This window comes from Phyllostomus hastatus, unplaced genomic scaffold, assembly GCF_019186645.2.
Source record: "Phyllostomus hastatus isolate PE091 unplaced genomic scaffold, TTU_PhHast_1.1 phas_scaffold_317, whole genome shotgun sequence".
NCBI classification, from domain to species: domain Eukaryota; kingdom Metazoa; phylum Chordata; class Mammalia; order Chiroptera; family Phyllostomidae; genus Phyllostomus; species Phyllostomus hastatus.
The window spans coordinates 20,757,009-20,778,038 of NW_025334023.1; the positions used below are offsets into that span (position 1 = coordinate 20,757,009).

The 21,030-nt window shown below is 37.2% G+C and overlaps 1 protein-coding gene across 2 annotated transcripts; it reads right to left on the bottom strand.

Moving 5' to 3' along the window:
- Window positions 1-1,559: 1,559 nt before the first annotated feature.
- Window positions 1,560-20,246, bottom strand: BIRC3 (baculoviral IAP repeat containing 3). Of its 2 annotated transcripts, XM_045818107.1 has the most exons (9): window positions 20,142-20,246; window positions 13,745-14,959; window positions 13,541-13,640; window positions 11,454-11,532; window positions 10,495-10,543; window positions 6,389-6,631; window positions 2,722-2,976; window positions 2,341-2,382; window positions 1,560-2,225 (listed from the first exon to the last, which is right to left on the bottom strand). In XM_045818107.1, exons 2-9 carry the CDS (start codon window positions 14,592-14,594, stop codon window positions 2,032-2,034), a joined length of 1,812 nt encoding a protein of 603 aa, XP_045674063.1. In that variant the 5' UTR covers window positions 14,595-14,959; window positions 20,142-20,246; the 3' UTR covers window positions 1,560-2,031. The 2 variants fall into 2 exon arrangements, with proteins under 2 accessions (XP_045674063.1, XP_045674062.1); XM_045818106.1 differs by lacking the exon at window positions 20,142-20,246 and having other exon boundaries at window positions 13,745-16,014.
- Between the last annotated feature and the right edge of the window lie 784 nt (window positions 20,247-21,030).

Here is a 21,030-nt window from a genome sequence, read left to right on the forward strand (position 1 = left end):
CTAACTCTTGTTGACTAGAAGTGGGGAGCAGGCACAGTTTTAAAAAGAATGAGCAATACTGACCCACTGATATTATTTCAAGCATATTAGTGTTGCTTCTAAATAGTGAATTCATTAACATTGCATCTGATAGTTTTGCGTGAAATTGGTAAATATCCACACTGTCTGCTATGATGTGCAAGATGTTACAAGGAGGTGAATACGGTTGAGTGACATTGCCTGTGGCCACAAAGGAGCTTAACAGCTATTATCAAGTAATATAAGGAAATGAATAAAAAGAGGGGGTGGAAGTTATAATACTGCATGGCCTAAGTATGAAATTAAGCCTGCTGTAACATTCTGAATTAAAACACTTATTATATATTGTATATTGAGGTTTAAATTATCTACTTGATTCTGGGAACTGAAGGCCAGGTTGGATGGGGAGTAAAGTTAGAGAGAATCAAATGAATTAATGCACATCAAGCACCCCAAAACAGTAGCTGATGTATCAGCAAATAGAGCTACCAGTGTTATCTACAGTGATTTATTTTTTCCAAAACAAAATTACCATTTAATTAATACTTAGAAAAATAACAAAACATTTGAATAAATAAGTTGATTATGTTAGTTATAAATTACTAAAGTGAGAAATAAACAAAAGTTTTACAATGAAGATAGAAAAGTTCAGATATTGTGTGTACTATGCAGTAAGAACCAGATAAAAATAGACATTGCAGAAAGGCATGTTCTATCTGAATATTTACCCTATAGCTGAGTTATAAATCACCTAAGCAATATTACAACTAGTTCAGCCTTGTACCCCAGAAGGACCATGAGGTGAGTATGTGGCTAACCAACTGAGCCTTTTAGCATAGGGGCAAAACCAGTGACATCCCAAAGAAATAGTCTCCCAGTGTCAGAATGAGGATATGGATTCTCTCCCCATATCTTGGTTCCTAATCTTTCTCTGTAAAACCCTAGCAAATGTCTAGAAGTGGTTTAGATAATTGACCTATGCTTGTGTCCCCAAGTATTTCCCATTACACTGTTACTTCTGATTTTAAAGCCCTAATAGCAGTATAGGAGACAAGAATAGAGAATTATGAATTGGATGTGGTACCAAAAAAGTAATGCATAGGAGGAAGTTTTGCTGCACTGACAGTATAGAACAAATTTATTTACCAGAAAGAGCTGTTGGTTCCAAGGGCTGCTACCCAGTATACTTTCTAAGCCCCAGAATTAACACCAAAGTGGTGAGAGATAAAAGTAGGGACTTTCCCCAATGGATAGGGTTGGCATGAGGCTTTCCAAAATTATCAATAGAAGAAACGAACAGATGAAGAAACAAACACTGAGAGGATTGTTTGATTTCATCTCAGACATCCCATTGAATCCCATAGATTAAAAGCAGGTATGGCCAGCCCCTGTGCTTTATAAGTATAAATGATGAAGCATCTTGAAGAAAGGGATCTAAACGGTTGTCCAATATGGAAGAGGACTTAAGATGGTAAGGAAGGAGGAGCCTGGGAGTGACTAAATGATCCAATGTCACAGAAATAAAAATATTAAGAACAAGAGTAATTCTGATTGCTTTATCAAAATGTTCCTTACAGAATTCTTTACAAAAAACACCATTTTCATAAATAGTCATTCAACAAATATCAAGACCTTCCATGTATAGGACACCAATCAAAAAAGGCAGAAGATCCATGTTCTTGGTTCTTAATATAACTCCAAAATATTTAAACTTCTAAAAGGTTAACTTAAAAATCTTAAACTTTACATCACTTACAATATCAATGGTGCTGAAATTTTGATTTAGTATTGTAGTGCTGTCCCTATTTTTTGTTCACAAGAACAAAAGCTTATTATTCTCTTGCTATCTGAAATATGTTCCTATGTTTTAACTATACATTAATATAAATATATGTGTGTAAAACAAAATTTTCTGACTTCTAAATGAATTTGAAAAATTATGGAAACAAAATTAGTATAAAAGTTAAAATTACAATATATTTAATCCATTAATTCTAAAATTTTGGATCACCTTCATGAAAGAAATGTACGAACTGTACCCTTGATTGTACCTCTACAAATAGGACATTTTCTTAGAGAAGGGGCGCAATCTTTGCATACTGCTAGATGACCACAGGGAATAAACACTATGGACACTTCTTTGTCCATACACACTTTACATGTTCTTTCTTCTTGCAGTCTCCTCAATTGTTCTTCCATTGGTAAATCTAAGAAGAGAAACACGTTTTTAATAAAAGGCAGTTTGCTGCTTCTCCTTCAATGAAAAGCCAAGAAAATAAAAATAATGTTTTCTACCGGTTTAAATCATTAATGCTATTTTACCTGAAATATTTTCTGTGGGAATATACTTGATGTCCTGTTGCACTAAGGGAGAAAAAGAAAAAAGCATTACTATGGCAAATAATATTTAGTCACAGAGTACATATTTTTATTTTTTTATTGTTATTCTATTACAGTTGTCCCAATTTTTCCCCTTTGCCCTCTCTGCCCAGCCCACCATCCACAGAGTATATTTTTAAATCAACAGTTTAGACTTTGGCCAAATAGTATAAATAACTGTCATAATGTCAAGGCAATGAAAGTGTTTTGTGCAGTTAATAGTTTATAAATTAAATAGGATTTCTTCAATAATCACAAGTTATCAATAACAGCATATTTTTAATTGACCTAGAAAGTTCTCAAAACTAATTTTCTAGCACTCACCAAATAAACGCTTGTATAACACGGGGTCAATTTCTTGTAGAGACTTTCTGAATATGGTGGCTGCAAAATTTCCTTTTACTATAATAGTATCAATCAGTTCTCTTGCTTGCAAATATGTCTGTGTTTTCTGTTTAATAACTTCATGTTCTTGTTCATTAATCACTCTGGCAATTAGTAGACTATCCAAGATTGGAAGCACACAAGTCAAATGTTGAAAAAGTGCCATTCTATTTTTCCGGATACATGATAGATCATCTTTATAAAAAAGAAAGCAAACACAGACATGTTCAATCTCTGCTCACAAACTTCCTTCCAGGCCTACACATACAACTGAATGAAAAACAATCATAACTCATAATAACACATTGAAGTTGATTGCTAGGTTTGAGGGTAGCTGATCCCTTGTGCCTGATAACAATGCTACTTATAATAAGGACTAACATTGAGAACTGGGGTAAGCACTGTATGTGTATTTACTCATTTCATCTTCATGACAGCCCTCTAGTGTAGATCCTAGTATCTTTTTTTTAAGATTTTATTTATTTATTTTTAGAGAGGGAAAGGAGGGAGAAAGAGAGAGAGAAACATCAATGTGCAGTTGCTGGGGGTCATGGCCTGCAACCCAGGTATGTACCCTAACTGGGAATCAAACCTGCAACACTTTGGTTCGAAGCCCACGCTCAATCCACTGAGCTACAACAGCCAGGAAGATACTAGTATCTTAATGCAACAAATAAGAAAACAGTGTGGCAAGTAAACTACTAGAGGACACACAACTAGCAAAAGTCAAACCAACACAGTGTGGCATCATAATCCGTGCTCTTAACCATTTGGCAATACTGCTAAGCCTTTAACCAAATAAAATTTAGGACCTAATAAAATTAAAATTTTGATTCAATCTGGTCAAACTGGGAAAAAGTAAAATCAGGAAAATTAAAATGATAAAACATTTTTTCTTAAATTATCATATGCCTATAAAATTCCTTTAAAATTCCATTTTAAGATGCAATTTTAATTATTAATATTTCCCCAAATTAGACATGATATTGCCATTACCTGACTATTTTATAATAAAAGGGGAAAGACACTAATAGCATTGTGAAAACTAAATCCTACTTGTCAGCGACACATTCCTGTCCTTTAGGAGCTTTTTACCCTCCTTTCAGATCTAGATTTGGTATTTATTGGTAAAATGTTTCCTATTTTGAAACTCTGAAATTTTATTATCTCTTTGGAAAATGACCTATGACTCTAATAGTTATTTAGTTATCATGTAGTTTTACCATGATCCATAAAGCTATTTCTATTAAATAACTAATGACAGAAGTTGGATTGTCTAGTGGAGAATTATTTGGGAGAGATGATTTTTTAGATTTTTAGAAACATTGAATTTGGCAAGTAATAGGACACAAAAATAGAACCAATTAATGAAGAATAAAATATGGGGCTTGGTCAAAAAGTCAAGATTAGAGACACGCATTTTGAAGAGAAGTGAAAGTCTGAGAATAGCAGAGAAGAGGACCAGGACCTAGAAAAGCATCCAGCACAAGGTCAATGCTCCATAAACACATGTCGAACAAATGGACGACCAAGCCTGAGTGATTTGAAGAGCAATGGGAACAAAGAAGTAATAACCAAAGTGGGAGAATAATTAGAACTTATTCTGTTAAATTACCTGTGTTAGAGAAATAATGGTATGTTAAAAAATTAAACTAGAATTTATAGTTGATGTTGAAGTATATTAGTTTTTCAACCTAAGACTAATTTTTTAATTATATTTTACTTAACCTAATTAATGAATTCTCTTAAATTTTTAAGATTTCTAAAATTGGATTGCTAGAGGCAGTGGAAAAATGTCTCATTTCCTAGTCATAGACTGTACTCTGGTTAATAAGAGGTGAAAATACCTTTGAAGCATATCATTCTTTTATTCTGGAAAAATATCCTTAATTGCCTCTTTATTTACACACCTGTCAATAAACGACCCATTGTTCATTACTCACCCATTGTTCTTGGGAAACTATAAAATAATCAGTAACTTAAATGGAAATATTTTCATTCACTCATTCAAAAAATATTCTTGAGTGCAGACACTGTGTTAGGTAGTATGGATATAATGCTGAGCTGAGAAGCTAAGGGATCTTTTTGACAATGCAAATTATTGTGTATTGTTGACTTGGGGTTATATCTGGAGACTTTGTTGATTTTCTTGGGAGGAAATATAAATATTTTATAACTGGATAACTTTAGGCTTCATGGGTCTATAAATACTTGTGGAGATGGGTGTTCTTTCTTTGAGCAATTGTTTACTGATGAGCAATGGCCCAGCCTAAGAAGACTACAGGAAGGACTTGCAGTCTGGTTTTCACTCCACAGTGAAAAAGAGAACTTGAGTAGGATGGGCAAAGGTGAACTTGGATGAGTTTGCGGCTGAATTGGTGGTATGTAGGACTGAATAATTCACACTTTGATAAATATATAATACTGTATTACTATATGTATTATAATGTACTATATGTACTATGTAATGCTGTAAATACTGATACATTTGCTTGGCTTGGCCAGAAGATAAAGCCACCTTCGTGGGCAGTGTAGGTTTATTTAGGAATGGAGTGGACAATCTCACTGTCAATCTAGGAAGAAATAGATCCCAGATGGCCTTGGACAAGGATAAGGGGTAACCTCTTTTCTCCTTCTGGGCTTAGTGGATATTTGGGGACCTAGGCTTTGATATGGGAAAACATGCTTGGGACTTTCCTAGTCATTTGTGTAAACTGGCCAGAGCTACGCAGAGATGAACCAGAAGCCAGGAAGAGGGATTCATGAGGATGGACTTAGAGGCACCAAGAGAGGCTACATAGTTACAGTTGTCAATTGCCATTTATGCTCTAGTATGCTTCTGTTATCCCTGAATCTCCAGGAAGAGTGTGTTAAAAGTTGCAGTCTGTTTTTAGCTGTGTTGAAAGGACTCTCAGATCTAGTCCATGCTGGAGAAAGATGGCAAAGGGGAGATCATTTTTCTCTCTCTAGGCCACAGTAACGAGAGTAATCAGAGCAACCAGATGAAACTGGACATGCTCTGAGGAACAGAGTTTTTGTGAAAGGCAACATGGTAAAGGCAATAGAGTAGCAGACAAAGCTCATATGGAAGGACATGGGTGGTTGTCTTGAGAGAATGTGAAATGGTATCCTAGGACTCCCCTAAATACTAGGGGGACAATAGGAAGGGAAACTTGGCTCTTGGGTGGGCAGGTGAGAGACTTAATCATAATTTTTATACGAATTCATAGCTACAGGTTAAGACCTACTGTTAGGCTAATATTAAAATTAATAATTGTCCCTGATCCCACCCCAACTTACAGCAAATGGGAGTGAGCAACTAGCCTGGGGTCAAAAAATATGCCATGACTAATTACATACATAGTCAGTTACCCAGAGTAAAATTATAAAGTAAGAAAAAGCAGGAAAAATGCTTTCATTCAATATGTACATTTTCAATTTATTAAGCAATTCAAATATATTTTAATGTGAAGAAATTTTTCAGAACTCAAATTCAGAATACTGAACATAAGAAAAATTTGATTGAATTGATGATATTTTCAGTAACTTATATACAATGACACCAAATTCTTATAGAAATAGAGACTGCACTAATAAATATGTGTACCTGATTCTTCTTCCTCAGTTGCTCTTTCTTTCTCTTCTTCCCTTATTTCATCTTCAGCATTAAGTAAATCTAATACAAGATCACTGATGACTTTGTAGTTCTCTCCAGTTGTTAGGATTTTACTCTGAACTGTCTGTTTGACCAGCCTTCTACTGAAGCCCATTTCCAAGGCAGCTTTAACCACAGGTGTATTCATCATGACCGCATCTTCTGAACGATTTTCTCCTGGTCCATAATGAATAACTGTGTGGAACAAAGAATTTAACATATATTGGGATAATCTGTGTATTTTTTAAATGGAAAGTTATTATAATATCAAAAGCATAAAGTCCCCCAAACAGGCACTATTTTATATAAACTTTGTTAAATTTAAAATAATGAGCCTGGCCAGTGTGGCTCAATTGGTTGGGTTTCACCCTGGAAAACGAAAGGTTGCCAGTGTAATTCCCAGTCAGGGCACATGCCTGGGTTGCAGGTTTGGTCCCCAGTGAGGGTGCTCTCTCACATTGATATTTCTCTCCCTCTCTTTATCCCTCCCTTCCCCTCTCTCTAAAATCAAAAATAAAAATAAAATTTATTTACAATAATGATATACATGTTCAGTTACTAGAATAAGAATATAGAATATTGTGTTCAGATACAAAATATGCATTATCTGGCGTAACTATGAGTGGGAGAAAGAAATGGAATGTCGGAGATCACTCCCAGCAGAACAGAAGTTCTTTTTTCCCGTGTTGAATGAAAAAATGAACTTTCTAAATCAAGTATATTTCACATATTTTCAAAAGAGACCATTGTCCTCATGCACCTTCATTACTGCAATGGCCTCTTTCAGTATTGCTCCCATCTAGTTCATTCTCAACATTGCAACCGTTGACTTTTCAAATACTAAATCTGCTTGTGTCACACTCTTAAATTCATCAACAATTCCATTGTTCTCAGGATAATATTCGATTGTGGCTTGTAAAATCTCATACATTATCTTGACTTGGTTTACATCCTTGTTGGGAACTGCCCTGCCTGGTTTCAGGAGCTATAACCCCCCCATGACTAAGGCTGAGTGAGAGACATTGGGACCATAAGCCACTAAAGAGACAAAGCTTATCTCCCTGGCTGGGGTGCCACCTCTGTCCCCTTTACTTCACCCTGCTTGGCCCTAAGCCTGACCAGTTAGCCAATGATGGGTAAGATTCCTCAAGGGAGGGATGATCTAAGACAGTCACAATCACAAAGGGGCCCCCAGGGAAGGACTTGGGGGACTATAGGAAAAGGGGGTGATGGACCCTCACCCCTCGGCTTTGACATAGCCTAAGTCCTCATTCTGTCTGCCAGAAGCCCCCTAATCTCTTGGCTGCCTTACTTCCCCTGCCTGACTTAAACCTGAAACAATGACAGAGGTCTGTGCAGTCCTATGCTGGAAAGGGTGGGTTCCCTGGGTGATCAGGCCTAAGAAAGAATACATAAAATCCTGTGAAAACTGCTTTGCTAAGAATGCTCTCAATTTTCTGATAAGGGTCTGAGCATGAAATACATTTGTTTCCCAAAGTTTTATAGCCCTTCAGCTAACTGACCCTGACTCAGAATAAGCTCTCGTAGTTCTTTGTATGCTATCTATTATTTGATCCTTACTGCCTGACAATGATTGATGATCTTTACCTGTATTCCTGTGAAAACTGAACTCAATAAAAGCTTATTGAGGAAAAGGCTCCTGGCCCTTCTCTTTTGAGAGATTGGCCACCTTTCCTCCCCAAGCAGATCATGTCTTGGTAGATTTATTCTCATCCGTGGTAGCTGGGACGGCCCTGCGGGCAAAGCCCCCCCCCCCCCCACATCCTCATTCTTGTCTCTCACCACTTGTTCATCCATACTCTGCACTCAGTTCAGAAGTCACAGATTCTGCCTGCAGTTCAGACTGCTCTTACTGCTGACCTGATTCATTCATTTATCTGTGTGCAAATCCTACATCTGGCCATACAGAATCTTGTTTAGTCCTTCAAGTGTGTCTGTTCTCTTTTGTCACTTAAGTCTTTCATATGCTGATCTTTCTGCATTTTCCTCCCTTTGTCTCTTGGTTAACTGCTACTCTTCCCTTTGATTCTGTAATAAGACAAATACCTCCTGTAATCTGAAGCTTTTTCTGATCTTCCAAGTCTGGATTAATTGTCCTTCATCCACTCTTATAGCACAGAACTTTCCCACCATATCCCTCTCTCCTGTCTTTGTATTGGTCTGTATCCCTTCACCAGTTAGGTCATGAGAACAGGGGTTATGTTTATCCTGTTCTCTATTCTTTTTTTAAATGTATTTTATTGATTATGCTATTACAGTTGTCCCATTTCCCCCCTTCTCTCCCCTCCACCCTGTACCCCCTCTCCCACCCACGTTCCCCCCCTTTAGTTCATGTCCATGTGTCATTCTTATGAGTTCTTTAGCTTCTACATTTCCCGTACTATTCTTGCCCTCCCCCTATCTATTTTCAACCTACATTCTATGCTACTTATTCTCTATACCTTTTCCCCCCTCTCCTCCTCCCACCCCCCCTGCTGCTAGCCCTCCATGTGCCCTCCATTTCTGTGGTTCTGTTCCTGTTCTAGTTGTTTACTTAGTTTCTTTTGGTTTTGCTTTAGGTGTGGTTGTTCATAATTGTGAGTTTGCTGTCCTTTTATTATACATGTTTTTTCTTTATCTTCTTTTCTTAGATAAGTCCCTTTAGCATTTCATAAAATAAGGGCTTGGTGATGATGAACTCCTTTAACTTGACCTTATCTGAGAAGCACTTTATCTTCCCTTCCATTCTAAATGAGAGCTTTGCTGGATAGAGCAATCTGGGATGTAGGTCCTTGTCTTTCATGACTTGGAATATTTCTTTCCAGCCCCTTCTTGCCTGTAAGGTCTCTTTGGAGAAATCAGCTGACAGTCTGATGGGAACTCCTTTGTAGGTTACTGTCCCCTTATCTCTTGCTGCTTCTAGGATTCTCTCCTTCGTTTTTACCTTGGCTAATGTAATTATGATGTGCCTTGGTGTGTTTCTTCTTAGGTCCAACTTCTTTGGGGCTCTCTGAGCTTCTTGGATTTCTTGGAGGACTGTTCCCTTTGCCAGATTGGGGAAGTTCTCCTTTATTATTTGTTCAAATACATTTTCAATCTGTTGCTTTTCTCCTTCCTGTTCTGGTACCCCTATAATTCGGATGTTGGAACGTTTAAAGGTGTTCTGGATGCTCTTAAGCTTTTCCTCGATTTTTTGAATTCTTATTTCATCATGCTTTCCTGCTTGGTTGATTCTATCTTCCTTCTGGTCCACTGTATTGTTTTGAGACTCAGATTCCTTCCTTTCACTATTGGCTCTCCTCCGCGTATCTTCCTGCATCTCTTTTATGGTAACCTGCATCTTTTCATCTAATTTGCACCCAAAATCAACCAATTCTGTGAGCTTTCTGATCACCAGTGTTTTGAACTGTGCATCTGATAGATTGGCTATTTCTTGGTCGCTCAAAAGGATGAGTCCTGGGGGACTGATCTGTTCTGTTGGATACATGTCTTCTATCCTGTTCTCTATTCTATCCTCAGAGTAGCAGATACATAATAAATATTTATTGAATTGAATTGAATACTAGATAATAGAGTAAAAGAGCTTGTTCAAATATTGGCTCTATCACCTCTTTTAAGGTGATGGACAGATCACTTAACCTCACTGAGCCTCAGGGTCACTATTTAAAAACAGGAATAATATCTTTACCCTCTCCATTTCACAGAAATGATATGTGAGCAATCAAAAGTCATACTGCATGTGTTTCCAAATGGTCTGAGAGCAAGAGTTAAGACTGGATGTACATAGTTCTCAGAATAACAGATGCTCCAGCACCACCCTTTGATACTATGATTCAATCCAGTAAGTTTGCAATAGAGACCAGAAATCTGTAATATCCTTTAAAGTTCCTTAGGCAATTATAATATGCCCAAAAGCTTGAGAAATACCCACTTAATGTATTTGAAAAAGCACTTTAAATTATAAATCATAACAAATGTATATTATAACTATTATCAAACATCAATCTGAACAGTACCAAGTGGCTCTATTTAAATGCAGCAATTATCATTCCACGTACTTGGTGACTCTGCATTTTCATCTTCTGGATTGTCTGAAGTAGATAACAGCTACAGGGGAAAATAAGGTATAAAAATTAAAATATAAATCTTATCCCATCCATTGCAAAAAATAAAATGAATCAAGAGGTGTATTTTATTGAACTTATTGCAAACTGACTTGCTTGTGGACAATACAATTTTTCATGTCAAAAGCACTATTTTATTTATATATAACAGCAATTTCCTAAGCCATAAACTGATAGAGTTTCTTCATGTATGTGTATGTGTATATTAGCAAATAAATTCTGTTTGCATTAAGGCAGGAGAAGGGCTAGACCTTTTCAGTGATCAGTTCAGTGATGACACAACTATTGTTTGCCTTTCATCCCAAAGAGCTTATATTTCCCGGTTCATTCTCTGGGATAAGTTGGACATTTAAAGTTCCATTTACTACAGCTAGAAAGTGTTTGATCCCCAAGCTACTATATAAGTTCTTATTTGCTTTTCCAGGAAGATTAGAAAGAGCAATGCAATTCTCCTTCTCAAATCTTTTTAAGGAAAATTAATATAATAAACCATTACAATTCTACTATCCCATCCAATTTTTCCTCAAATAATTTTATTGTGACTTTATTAGAAAAATATTTAAGAGAAATATTATTTTTCATGAGGTTTTAAATTCTGGATCTGTTTTTATCCTAATAGTACTTTCTAAAATTTACTTTAATGAAATGAGGAAAGAATGAGGAAGCTGAACACATTTTCTAATAAGTAGATATTCACAAGTTTGACATTTCCTAGATAATATACATCCACAGTCAAATTTAAGTTTAGCATCTAAATCATGCTTAGTATTGTAAAAACAAAAATGAATTTTTAAAGCAACTCTTGCCTTTGAAGTAAAATGCTACTCTCTGTAAATACCAGAAAATAATTTATCTGTTGTTAACCAAAGTTTAAAAAAAAATAAAGTCTCTACCTGTTCAAGCAGATGAGGGTAACTGGCTTGAATTCGGCTGATGAACTCTTGTCCTTTAACTCGTATCAAGTACTCACACCTAAAATGTCAACAAAATTAAGTTTGGGGAGTTATTTTAATCTGGCCATTTGTGGACTGGTCATATTTTAAAATAACATAATATACATATAACTACTTGATTATTCATTTAGCACATGGGAAGTGGTAAGAGATGCTGAAGTCAAAGGCAAGATGACGTGAGCCAGAGAACGGCTATAACGGCAACCCGCCAAGGCTGAAGAGGATGTGAGTCACACGCTCTCCGTCTGTGGTGGATGAGTTAGGCTACCTCCACTCAGAGCTCCTAGCTGCTCTCTTCGACTATGCTAATATTCCTAAAAACACTCTGAACATTAAGAACAGAGCCAAAGAGACAGGTAGAAAGTTATTTCATTATTGATACTGTTGATAAATAAGCTTTTTATGTTGAAAAGATGAAAATATACAAGGGGGAAAGAATGAAGAAGCTGAACACATTTTCTAATAAGTAGATATTCACAAGTTTGACATTTCCTAGATAATACACATCCACTGTCAAATTTAAGTACAAAATGAATTCATGATAATAGCAAAGCAAATTTACCATTGTTTTTATCTATTCATAAAATTACCAGAATGGAAAGTTAGCAATACTTTTTAAAACACTTTTGTAAAATGTTCTTTATAATTTTTGAAATCTGAAATATTTGGGAGGTACTAAGTTGCTATAAATGAAGCTGCAGTATTATATTTAAACACACACACACATATATATATGAAAAAGAAGTTAGGATACTAAGGTTAGTAATCAACATTAAAAACACTACAACTTTTGACCATGAAAAAAATTATAGGCCACCTGATTTTGATTTTAAAAAGGGGGAACTCTAAACAAGTATGGAATAATCAAAAGTGTAAGACATGACAATAAAAGGCTATGTAGTGATCAAAACAGATGGGTCTATATTTACCTTAATTGCCCTATTTAATATTACAACCTGCTTGGTGCTTCTGATCTCCCCTACCCTGCTCTCTTTTTTTTTCTTTTTATTGATAGTACTTATTATCTTCCAACATGTTACATAACTTACTCATTATGTTTATATTGTCTGCCCTATCCTGCTATAAAATCAGCTTATGAAACCAGAAGTCTTGGTTTTGTCCCACTGAGTATTTTAAGCACTTGGAACAATACCTGGCAATAGATCAATTAATATTATTTGTTTAAAGTATATTTTATTTATTGCACTATTACAGTTGTCCCCATTTTTCCCCTTTGCCCCTCTCCACCCGGTTCCCCCTTCCCTCCAGCAATCCCCGCCACTTAGTTCATGTGCATGTAGGCTCTTTGGCTTCTCCATCGCCTATACTGTTCTTTACATTCCCCTATTCTGTACCTACCAGTTATGCTTCTAAATCTCTATACATTTTCTCCCATTCTTCCCTCTCTCCCTTCCTACTGATAACCCTCCATGTGATCTCCATTTCTGTCATTCTGTTCTTGTTCTAGTTGTTTTATTAGTTTGTTTTTGTTTTTTAGATTCAGTTGTTGATAGTTGTATCAATTAATATTGAATGTTGAATGAAATAGAAATATATGCAGATATGTTGACTGAAAAACAGCTTCAAAACAGTATCCACAATATCTAATTCATGTAGTAAAATTATATACATTCATCTATGTATGTACATATGCATAAAGAGATTCTAGAGGGATGCTCACCAAAATGGTAACTAGTCATCTTTAGCTTGTGAGTTCTGGACATTTTAATTTTTTTGTCTCTGTACTTGTCTCCAACATGTGATTTTGGTTTTATAATAAGTGTATATTATTTTAAAATATATACTAATTACACAAAAGATCCTAAACCTATTTTTTCTTTGTCTTAAATTTTCATCAAAATCTTTTGAGTAATTATTTTTCTAAGTAATCTATCCATCCATCCTAAATTAATTCACAAATATGTTTTTGAAACAAAGAAGAAAGTAACAGCTGATTATAAAGTACACATATATAACCTATCTCATGACAATCAACCCATTTGCAAAAAGAATATCAAAACAATTACCTTGGAAACCACTTGGCATGTTCCACCCATGGGTCATCTCCAGGTTCCCAACACCTCAGTCCACCATCACAACAAAAGCATTTGACATCATCATTGTAACCTAAAATTAATTTCGGACCAAAACTTATAAATACATATAATTTTCCCACTAAAATGTATAAAACATGTTGAATTTTTTAATTATTATTAGATTAAGTGTCTTACCCATGTAATAAAAACCAGCACTTGCAAGCTGCTGAGGATGAACCGGAACACTAGCGGGCCAGTTACTGTATGTTCTAAAACGGGCTGCCTGTGTCTGCATGCTCAGATTAGAAATACTGTATCTTGAAGCATCTTGAGGCTGACTTTCCAAAAATGGGCATTTGGGGAAATGTCTCAGGTGTTCTGTCATAGCATCATCATTTGGTTCCCAGTTGCTCAATTTTCCACCACAGGCAAAGCAAGCCACTCTGTCTCCAGGTCCTATGTAGTAAAAGCCTGCTTTTGCCAGATCTGTTGGTGATGGGCAGGCCAATGGCCACATCTGGAAAGTAAGTAATCTGGCGTTTTCAGTATTCATTAGGCAATAGTTGGGACTTCTCAAGGCAGAAAGATCTTGATTTGCTTCGGAGTTTACAGGACTTGAGGGAAAGCTTGAATAAGAGCCACTGAAATAACCAATGTTTTCTGAACTTGGAAGTAATAAATGTGTAGAATTTGTTACTGAAAAAGGCAAATTAAACTGAAAGGCGGCTCCCGAAATGTTACCTGAATTTAGTTTCTGAACAAAGCTACAGCTAGGATACAACTTTTTATGCTTCTCAATAGGGTTGTCTCCTTGTTTCCAGTTATCCAGCATCAGGCCGCAACAGAAACATTTGACCTTGTCATTCACACCAGTATAATAAAAACCAGCACGAGCAAGACTCCTTTCCGACACAGGAACGGCAGTGGGGAAAGTCGAATACGTAGACATTCGGAATAGTTCACATGAAAAGTCGTATTTCAATTCAAACATGTTGGCGTTTTTCATCAGATTTGATAAGAATTTGCTGTCTTCTACTATGTTCATGAAGAAATGGATGGGGAGGAAAAGGGACTAGCCTTTCTCTAGGGAGGTAGTTTTGTGCATGACTTTTGATTTTTGTTAATTTTAGTACTAGGTGGAACACCTAGAATGGGAAATCTGTTCTTTTTGGTTTCAGCACAACAAGATTGAAGTCCTGTACTGATACATCTTAAGGGACAATTATGTATGAAGAGCACCTTTGTATAATCATACAATGTAAACGTGATGCTACACAGTACCTTGTGATGAAATTAAAACCCTTCATAAAAGTGTAGAGTGCTTTAGGTCATCGAGATGCCATTTAGTGTCAGGTATTCCACAGGTGGGTCAACTTCTCCACTAGAAGGCTTCAGTGACATTCAGCCAGCCTAAAGATAAAATGTCTGACTCAGCTGGCTTGCTTTCATGATGGAAAGTTATGCTCTATACTTAATTACTCTGCAGAAAAAATATTCAGACTATGTTTATTTTGCCTTATTTTAATTGTGAAATTTGATAGCCAGGAAAAGAAAGTATTAAGAGGACAAGAATACATTACCATAGTTCACTGATTGTACGATGCATGTTTTAATATCTCTGGTATCGAGAGGTATCTTTATGATATTTAAAAGGACAATTTAAATATCATTTAATTAGCAGCATTTTTATTTCTTGGAGGTATATAAAATAATATACTTTATAATTGATGACATTTTAGATTCAATGAAATATAGTATATCCCAAGTCTTGCTCAAATTAAGTAATTTTTTTCCTACAATCATTTTAATAGGGAGAACAAATCAATCTAAAATTTTCTTCCAGATAGAGCTTAAGTAGTGACAGAACTGACAGATATATGTTAAGGCCTTGTTTAAGATTTAATAAATAATAATTATTTCCCATATATAGGAACTGGGTTGCTTTATAATAATGATACCATCAAATCTTAGCAAATTAGATGTTTTATTTTAAATAAATTATCAGAGATGAATGCATTTGCTCAACAGGTCTTTTAAACTCAGCTTTATGCTGTTGAGAGCCAATATCAAATCTTCTACTCTGGTAGTGGCTTTATTTTTAAAACAGTCAAAAGTCAAGAGTGCCGAGTCCATAGGCTAGCTTGGATAAGCAATGGTACAAATGTGGCTTTGGTTGGAAATTATATCACAGATAGCATACCTGGAGCTAGAATTCATCAAGATATAAAATAATAAATTTATTTTGTCACAATCTACTCTTTTTGAAGAAAGACCTTCTAACAATTTAGAATATCTCAATTATGACTAGCTTTTAGTGAATGGGTTCTGAATCAATAGTATCAGCAATGACCAATCAACAAGTCATCATGGTTTTTCTAGCAGTGACTAACGAACATGGTTTCCTGGCCTGCGGATGTTGGGATTTTTCTACCTTCCTTTCTTTTCCTTTCCCTCCCTCCCTCCCTCCCTCCCTCCTTCCTTCCTTCCTTCCTTCTTCCTTCCTTCCTTCCTTCCTTCCTTCCTTGATGCTGGGATTTTCTGCTGTAGACTTGAAAGCTTTATTTCCAGGTGGCAAAAGAAACATATCTCAAAGGTGAGTTATTATGTCTAATTTCAGCTTTCCTTTCACTGGTCAAAAATTTTACACCATTGTTATAAAAAAAACTTTTTGGTGTTTAGTATTGTCTCTGTATCAGTTCTCTTTCTGAATGAGTTTGTTCCTTCACCAAAATGTAACCATCTAGCCATCATTTTTATTCGTACCATTCTCAGAGATAATAGCCCATTTGAACAAACTAAATTTTAGACTTTTAAAATAGCAATAGTTTTATCATGGTTACATAATTTCTTCACCAATCATCACGTTCATCTTTCCTACTTTCTCTAAATTTGTTGTACCTATTAAAAATTTTTGTTCTTGACATTTTTTGTCATTGTAGAAGTCAAAGTTCTCATTTGCATATTTCTGTAATTTAGCAGGAGGTTGAATATAAACTTTTTGTTCTAGATAACTGTCATTCATTTTTAAATCTTTAACAAACACAAGTACTTTTTTCTATTCTACACAGCAGCCAGTGGGAGACTGCCCAGCCAATTTTGAATAGTGCTTCAACAGTGTGTCCCAAGTACAATCACTTCTCCAGTCAAATTCAAAATCAAACTCAATATTACTTTATAGTTATACCTCATAACTATATCATATTTTTAAAGGTATAACATTCTTTAGATGCTACAAATTGTCGTTAACTACTTAATTTGTTTATTCATGCACAAAACTACCTCCCAGAGATTAGACTAAGTCCCTTTAAGGGTTTTAGGCCTCCATTCTGAGCTGTTTTGATTTATAGAAAAAACTGGAAAAACTCTAGAAGTAGAGCAGTTCACTTCCTTTGTAAAACCTGTTTTAAAAAAGAGACAGTTTTAAGTCAAATAATTCATAGAAAAAACACAATGATTTCTTTAAAAACATTTTCTCCAAAATAGAGCACTAGTATCGACTGCCTGTGCACTGGGTGCGAGGTGCTGTGCTAGGCCCTGCAGAGGCCAGGAAACGCTGGGGAAAGCCAGAGAGCCCAAACTGGGGCCAGCAGGGGTTCTGGGTCTGGCTTGCACAAAACTGGACTGTATTTTACTGTTTTTAAACTGTTTTATTTTGAAATTAATTTATACTTAGAGAAACCTTACAAAAATAACAGTTCCCATGTCTGTGCACTCAACATCCCCAAAGTTAACATCCTACATAACCACAGTATCATTAATAGGAACCAGGAAATTAACATTGATACAATGCTTCTAATTAGTCTGCATGCCTTATGTGAATTTCACCAGTTTTCCAAATAAGTACATTTTTGAACCACAGTATTTGTATAAGTTTTAATTAATTAAAAAGTAAGGGTTTTCCCCTGACATTCTAGATTCTATCTAATCTCTTGAAAAATCTGGCCATGCTGGACCTGTGTTCCTACGGCCACACCAGCCAGCTCTGAGCAGCGACTGTACCTTTTAGGTAGGTACATGCTTTCCGGTTGGCAGCGGACTCTGACTCCCTGATACGGAGACTCACTGTCAGCTGCTATTTGTCACTGAGCTGCCACTATTGATTTTCTTACAGTAGAATTATGAGGAAAGTGAAACTGTTCTAATGCCTATATCTATCAAAAGTAACAAAAATGAAAGGTAGACCAAGAAGAACACATGTTTAGAGAACAATGAGAGCACCATATTTCCTTGTGGAAAGGAAGAATATTCCTACATGTTACGTATGTAAATAAAGTGTGTTTTTGTTTAAAAGAGACGCCCACAGTTTTGTTCATTTGTATCGCCTACCTGGCCCCTATGCATTTGAGACTGCAAACTTCCACACTTTACCCTAAAGAAGCTTTGGTGTGGAAACAAGGCATGTGTTTGTGGATATTTAGACAATGGTTCTAAAAGAAGTATACAGAAATATGCCAAGATGCCAACTCTGGATCAATTCAATCTCTGTCTTAATCATTTCCGATACCTAGACTTCGGAAAGCTGCTAGGGGAGGTCTGGGACCCTGCAGACTGGGACCTGCCCGACTTCAGGCATCCCCTTGGCTGGCCCTTCATCCTCCCCAACAATTCGACTCATCCCTAGTCAGCTCCCTATCCCACTGCCCTACCCAGCGCCTCTAAACTTTCAATTCCTTCCTCAAATTGCTCCTCCACTGCTCCGCATCTTGCTTTCAGTAGATGGCTTTGCCTTCTGCTTCACGAAGAAAAGAGACATCAGTGAGCAGTTATTCTCTGACATTCTCAAATCCATGCCTTTCGCTCACAACTTACTTGCTACCTCAGATAACACTTGCCTCTGTACAGGTGCCTCCTCTCCCACTACATCAGAGATCATGCTCCTAACCACATCCTCCTCATCTGTTCAGCTCTTACTCTCTGCTTCTCTTTTCCTTCAATATAACAAGCATGCTTAAGTCTGTCCCAGCTCTCAGATAAAAACAAACCCAAAAAATATCCTTTTTGAACCCCACTTTCCACTCTAGCAACTATCCTGTATCTCACTTTCTTTTCACAGCCAAGTGAATTGAACAGGTTTCTACAGTTAAGATCTCCCACTACAATTGCCCGTAGCCAGCACTACTTAAACTAATCTCAATATTAATAAAACCAAGAGCTTCTTTGCCAAAACCCATGGAAATTTTTGTCTGATACTGGAGTCTCTTTTCTCTTAAAAATGCTCTGCTGTCTTGGATTTCTGACACCACTCTATTGGAATTCCTCTTTCCTTGTGCTTCCTTCACAGTTTGGCTCAAGTCCCCAATCCCTTCTCTTTTTACTCTTATAATTTCCCGTGGGCAACCTCCCCGAGCCCAGGGCTGTTGGGTGTCTCTGCCCTCTTGGGCACTTAGCATATCCATGTCTTTGACATTAGAGGATGTTTCCCTTTTTTTTTTCCTGCCTCCCTCTAGACTGTGAACTCCTTCAGATCACAACTATATTTCAACAATGTACCAGCCCTGCCAAACACAATATCCACCCAGCCTGGTATTGTAATGAAGACACTCAGACTTTTTGTTGAAGAAGTAAATGTCAGCAAACTTGGCTGCACCCCCCATGACCACAATACCCTCATCTGCATGGTATTAAGGACGTCAGTTTTATATTAATGACCACAAGGTCTGCATAGTGATGGTTTAGCACCAGGCTTTGGAGTCAGACCCCTTGGGCTCCCGGTACCATTCAGTCTCCCGGCTCTAGGGTGTGTAACCTTGGGCAAATAGATTTCCCTGAGCCTGAGTTTCCCCATCACTAATAGAGCTAACTATAGTAACTGCTTCTTAAGATTGTGAGAACACCTGTAAAATCTTTGTGGGGAGTACTAGGTATTAGCAAGCCTAATGTTAGCAATAAATAATAGCAAACTAAGTTAGTATTATTGATAGTTACTTTAGCATCTGACAAACGCCTCCAGCTCTTTACTAATTAAGAGTACTAAAGAATTCTGATACTGATCACCAGGAAAATTATCAAAAATTGCCTATCTTTGTGCTACCACTTAGCAACATTCCTCCATTTATTCATTAAATATTTTACTGAGTTCTTATCATGCAAAGCTCTGCTTTAGGCCAAATTCTGGAGCTTATTTGGCACCCTCAAAGACCTGGTGATACCTCTTGGCAAGCAAATTAAAACAAGTATCAAAGCTTCCCCAGTCCACTGGCTTACCCCCAAAGTAAAATAGAACCGAGCATCCGGCAGGAAGGCGGACAGAAAATGAGTGTCCGCAAAGGCTGCGCGGGGCTGCCTGCATCGCAAGCGCCCTAGAACCCTGAGGTCCGCCCCCAGAGCCACCGGGCGGGTTGACAGCAAAGGGGAAAGAGCGCTGGCTGGCAGTCTTTCTCCACTCTCCCGTGCGCTGGAGAGCTGGCCTGGAGCGGGCCTCTGGGCCCTGCTACGGTGCTTCTGACCGCGCCCACCCCCCTTTGTCCTCTGCCGCTGTCCCGCTGTCCCCGCGTGCCTCTGAGCCCACCGTCTCCCACGTGGGCTGGAGGCCGAGGAGGGTTACGCGCGCTCGCGCGTGAGCACCCAGCCTCACAGTAGCCCTGTCACCCACCTGCTGCCCCAAGGCTAATGTGCGCTAGCAGGACCTGACTGCCAAGTCTTCTCGAGGGCAGCTGTCGCCCGGGCGTTTCGGCTGGGCTAGTCCGTAAGGGTTAGAGTACCGCTGCCTGTTAATATTTCACCTCGCTCTCCCCTCCCCCACCTACACACCCAGCACTGCTGGTGTCCTAAACCCCTCCCAGTGGTTGGTGCTTTCCTCTTAGGACTTAGGGGAACTCCAGCGGTAAAAACCACAGACACTTCCCCTTAATCACTCACTCGGGGATTTCCATGCCCCTAAAAGCGCGATTATTTCTAAACCTCAGTATATCCGCGAGACATTTACTGAAAGGCTAAGCTCTGCTTCACTATTCGTGGGTCAGAGGAAAGAGTGATAACCTATGCAGGGAAGGTAATCACTGGTCATCTTGACTGGAAATAGTCCATCTCCCTTAGCTACATATTTTTAAAAACTCATGAAACTTGGTGAAACCTTTCTGATAATTTTTACTTTTTGGTCCAATTGAGAAATTAGACCAAATTAGGACCTCTGGTACTTGAACGTTGTACTTCCCTCACAGAATTTCAATATATATACTCAAAACAGACAACTTTATGATGACTCTGGCACATATTTCTGAAATAATGTATGTGTAAATTAAAATTTAAATTTTTTCCTGTGATCTAAGCCTCTAAGTATTAAAAAAAAGTTTCTCATTGATTGCATTATCATTTATATTACTTTTGATTCTTATTACACAGTTGTTGAAATAAGTTTTTATAAATGTTGATAATTACTAAAGATAAGTAAAATTCTATTACAAATGTAATCTTAATGGGGTTGCAGGTTATATTTTAACAATTTATTCAAGTATGTGTAATATTACCTATTATTGGAATGA

Coding starts and splice junctions, on each gene's coding strand:
- BIRC3 (XM_045818107.1), bottom strand. CDS start 14,594: ATGAACATAGTAGAAGACAGCAAATTCTTATCAAATCTGATGAAAAAC. Junction 13,641..13,744: donor TGCTGGTTTTTATTACATGG/GTAAGACACTTA, acceptor AATTAATTTTAG/GTTACAATGATGATGTCAAA. Junction 10,544..11,453: donor ACCCTCATCTGCTTGAACAG/GTAGAGACTTTA, acceptor TTTCCCCTGTAG/CTGTTATCTACTTCAGACAA.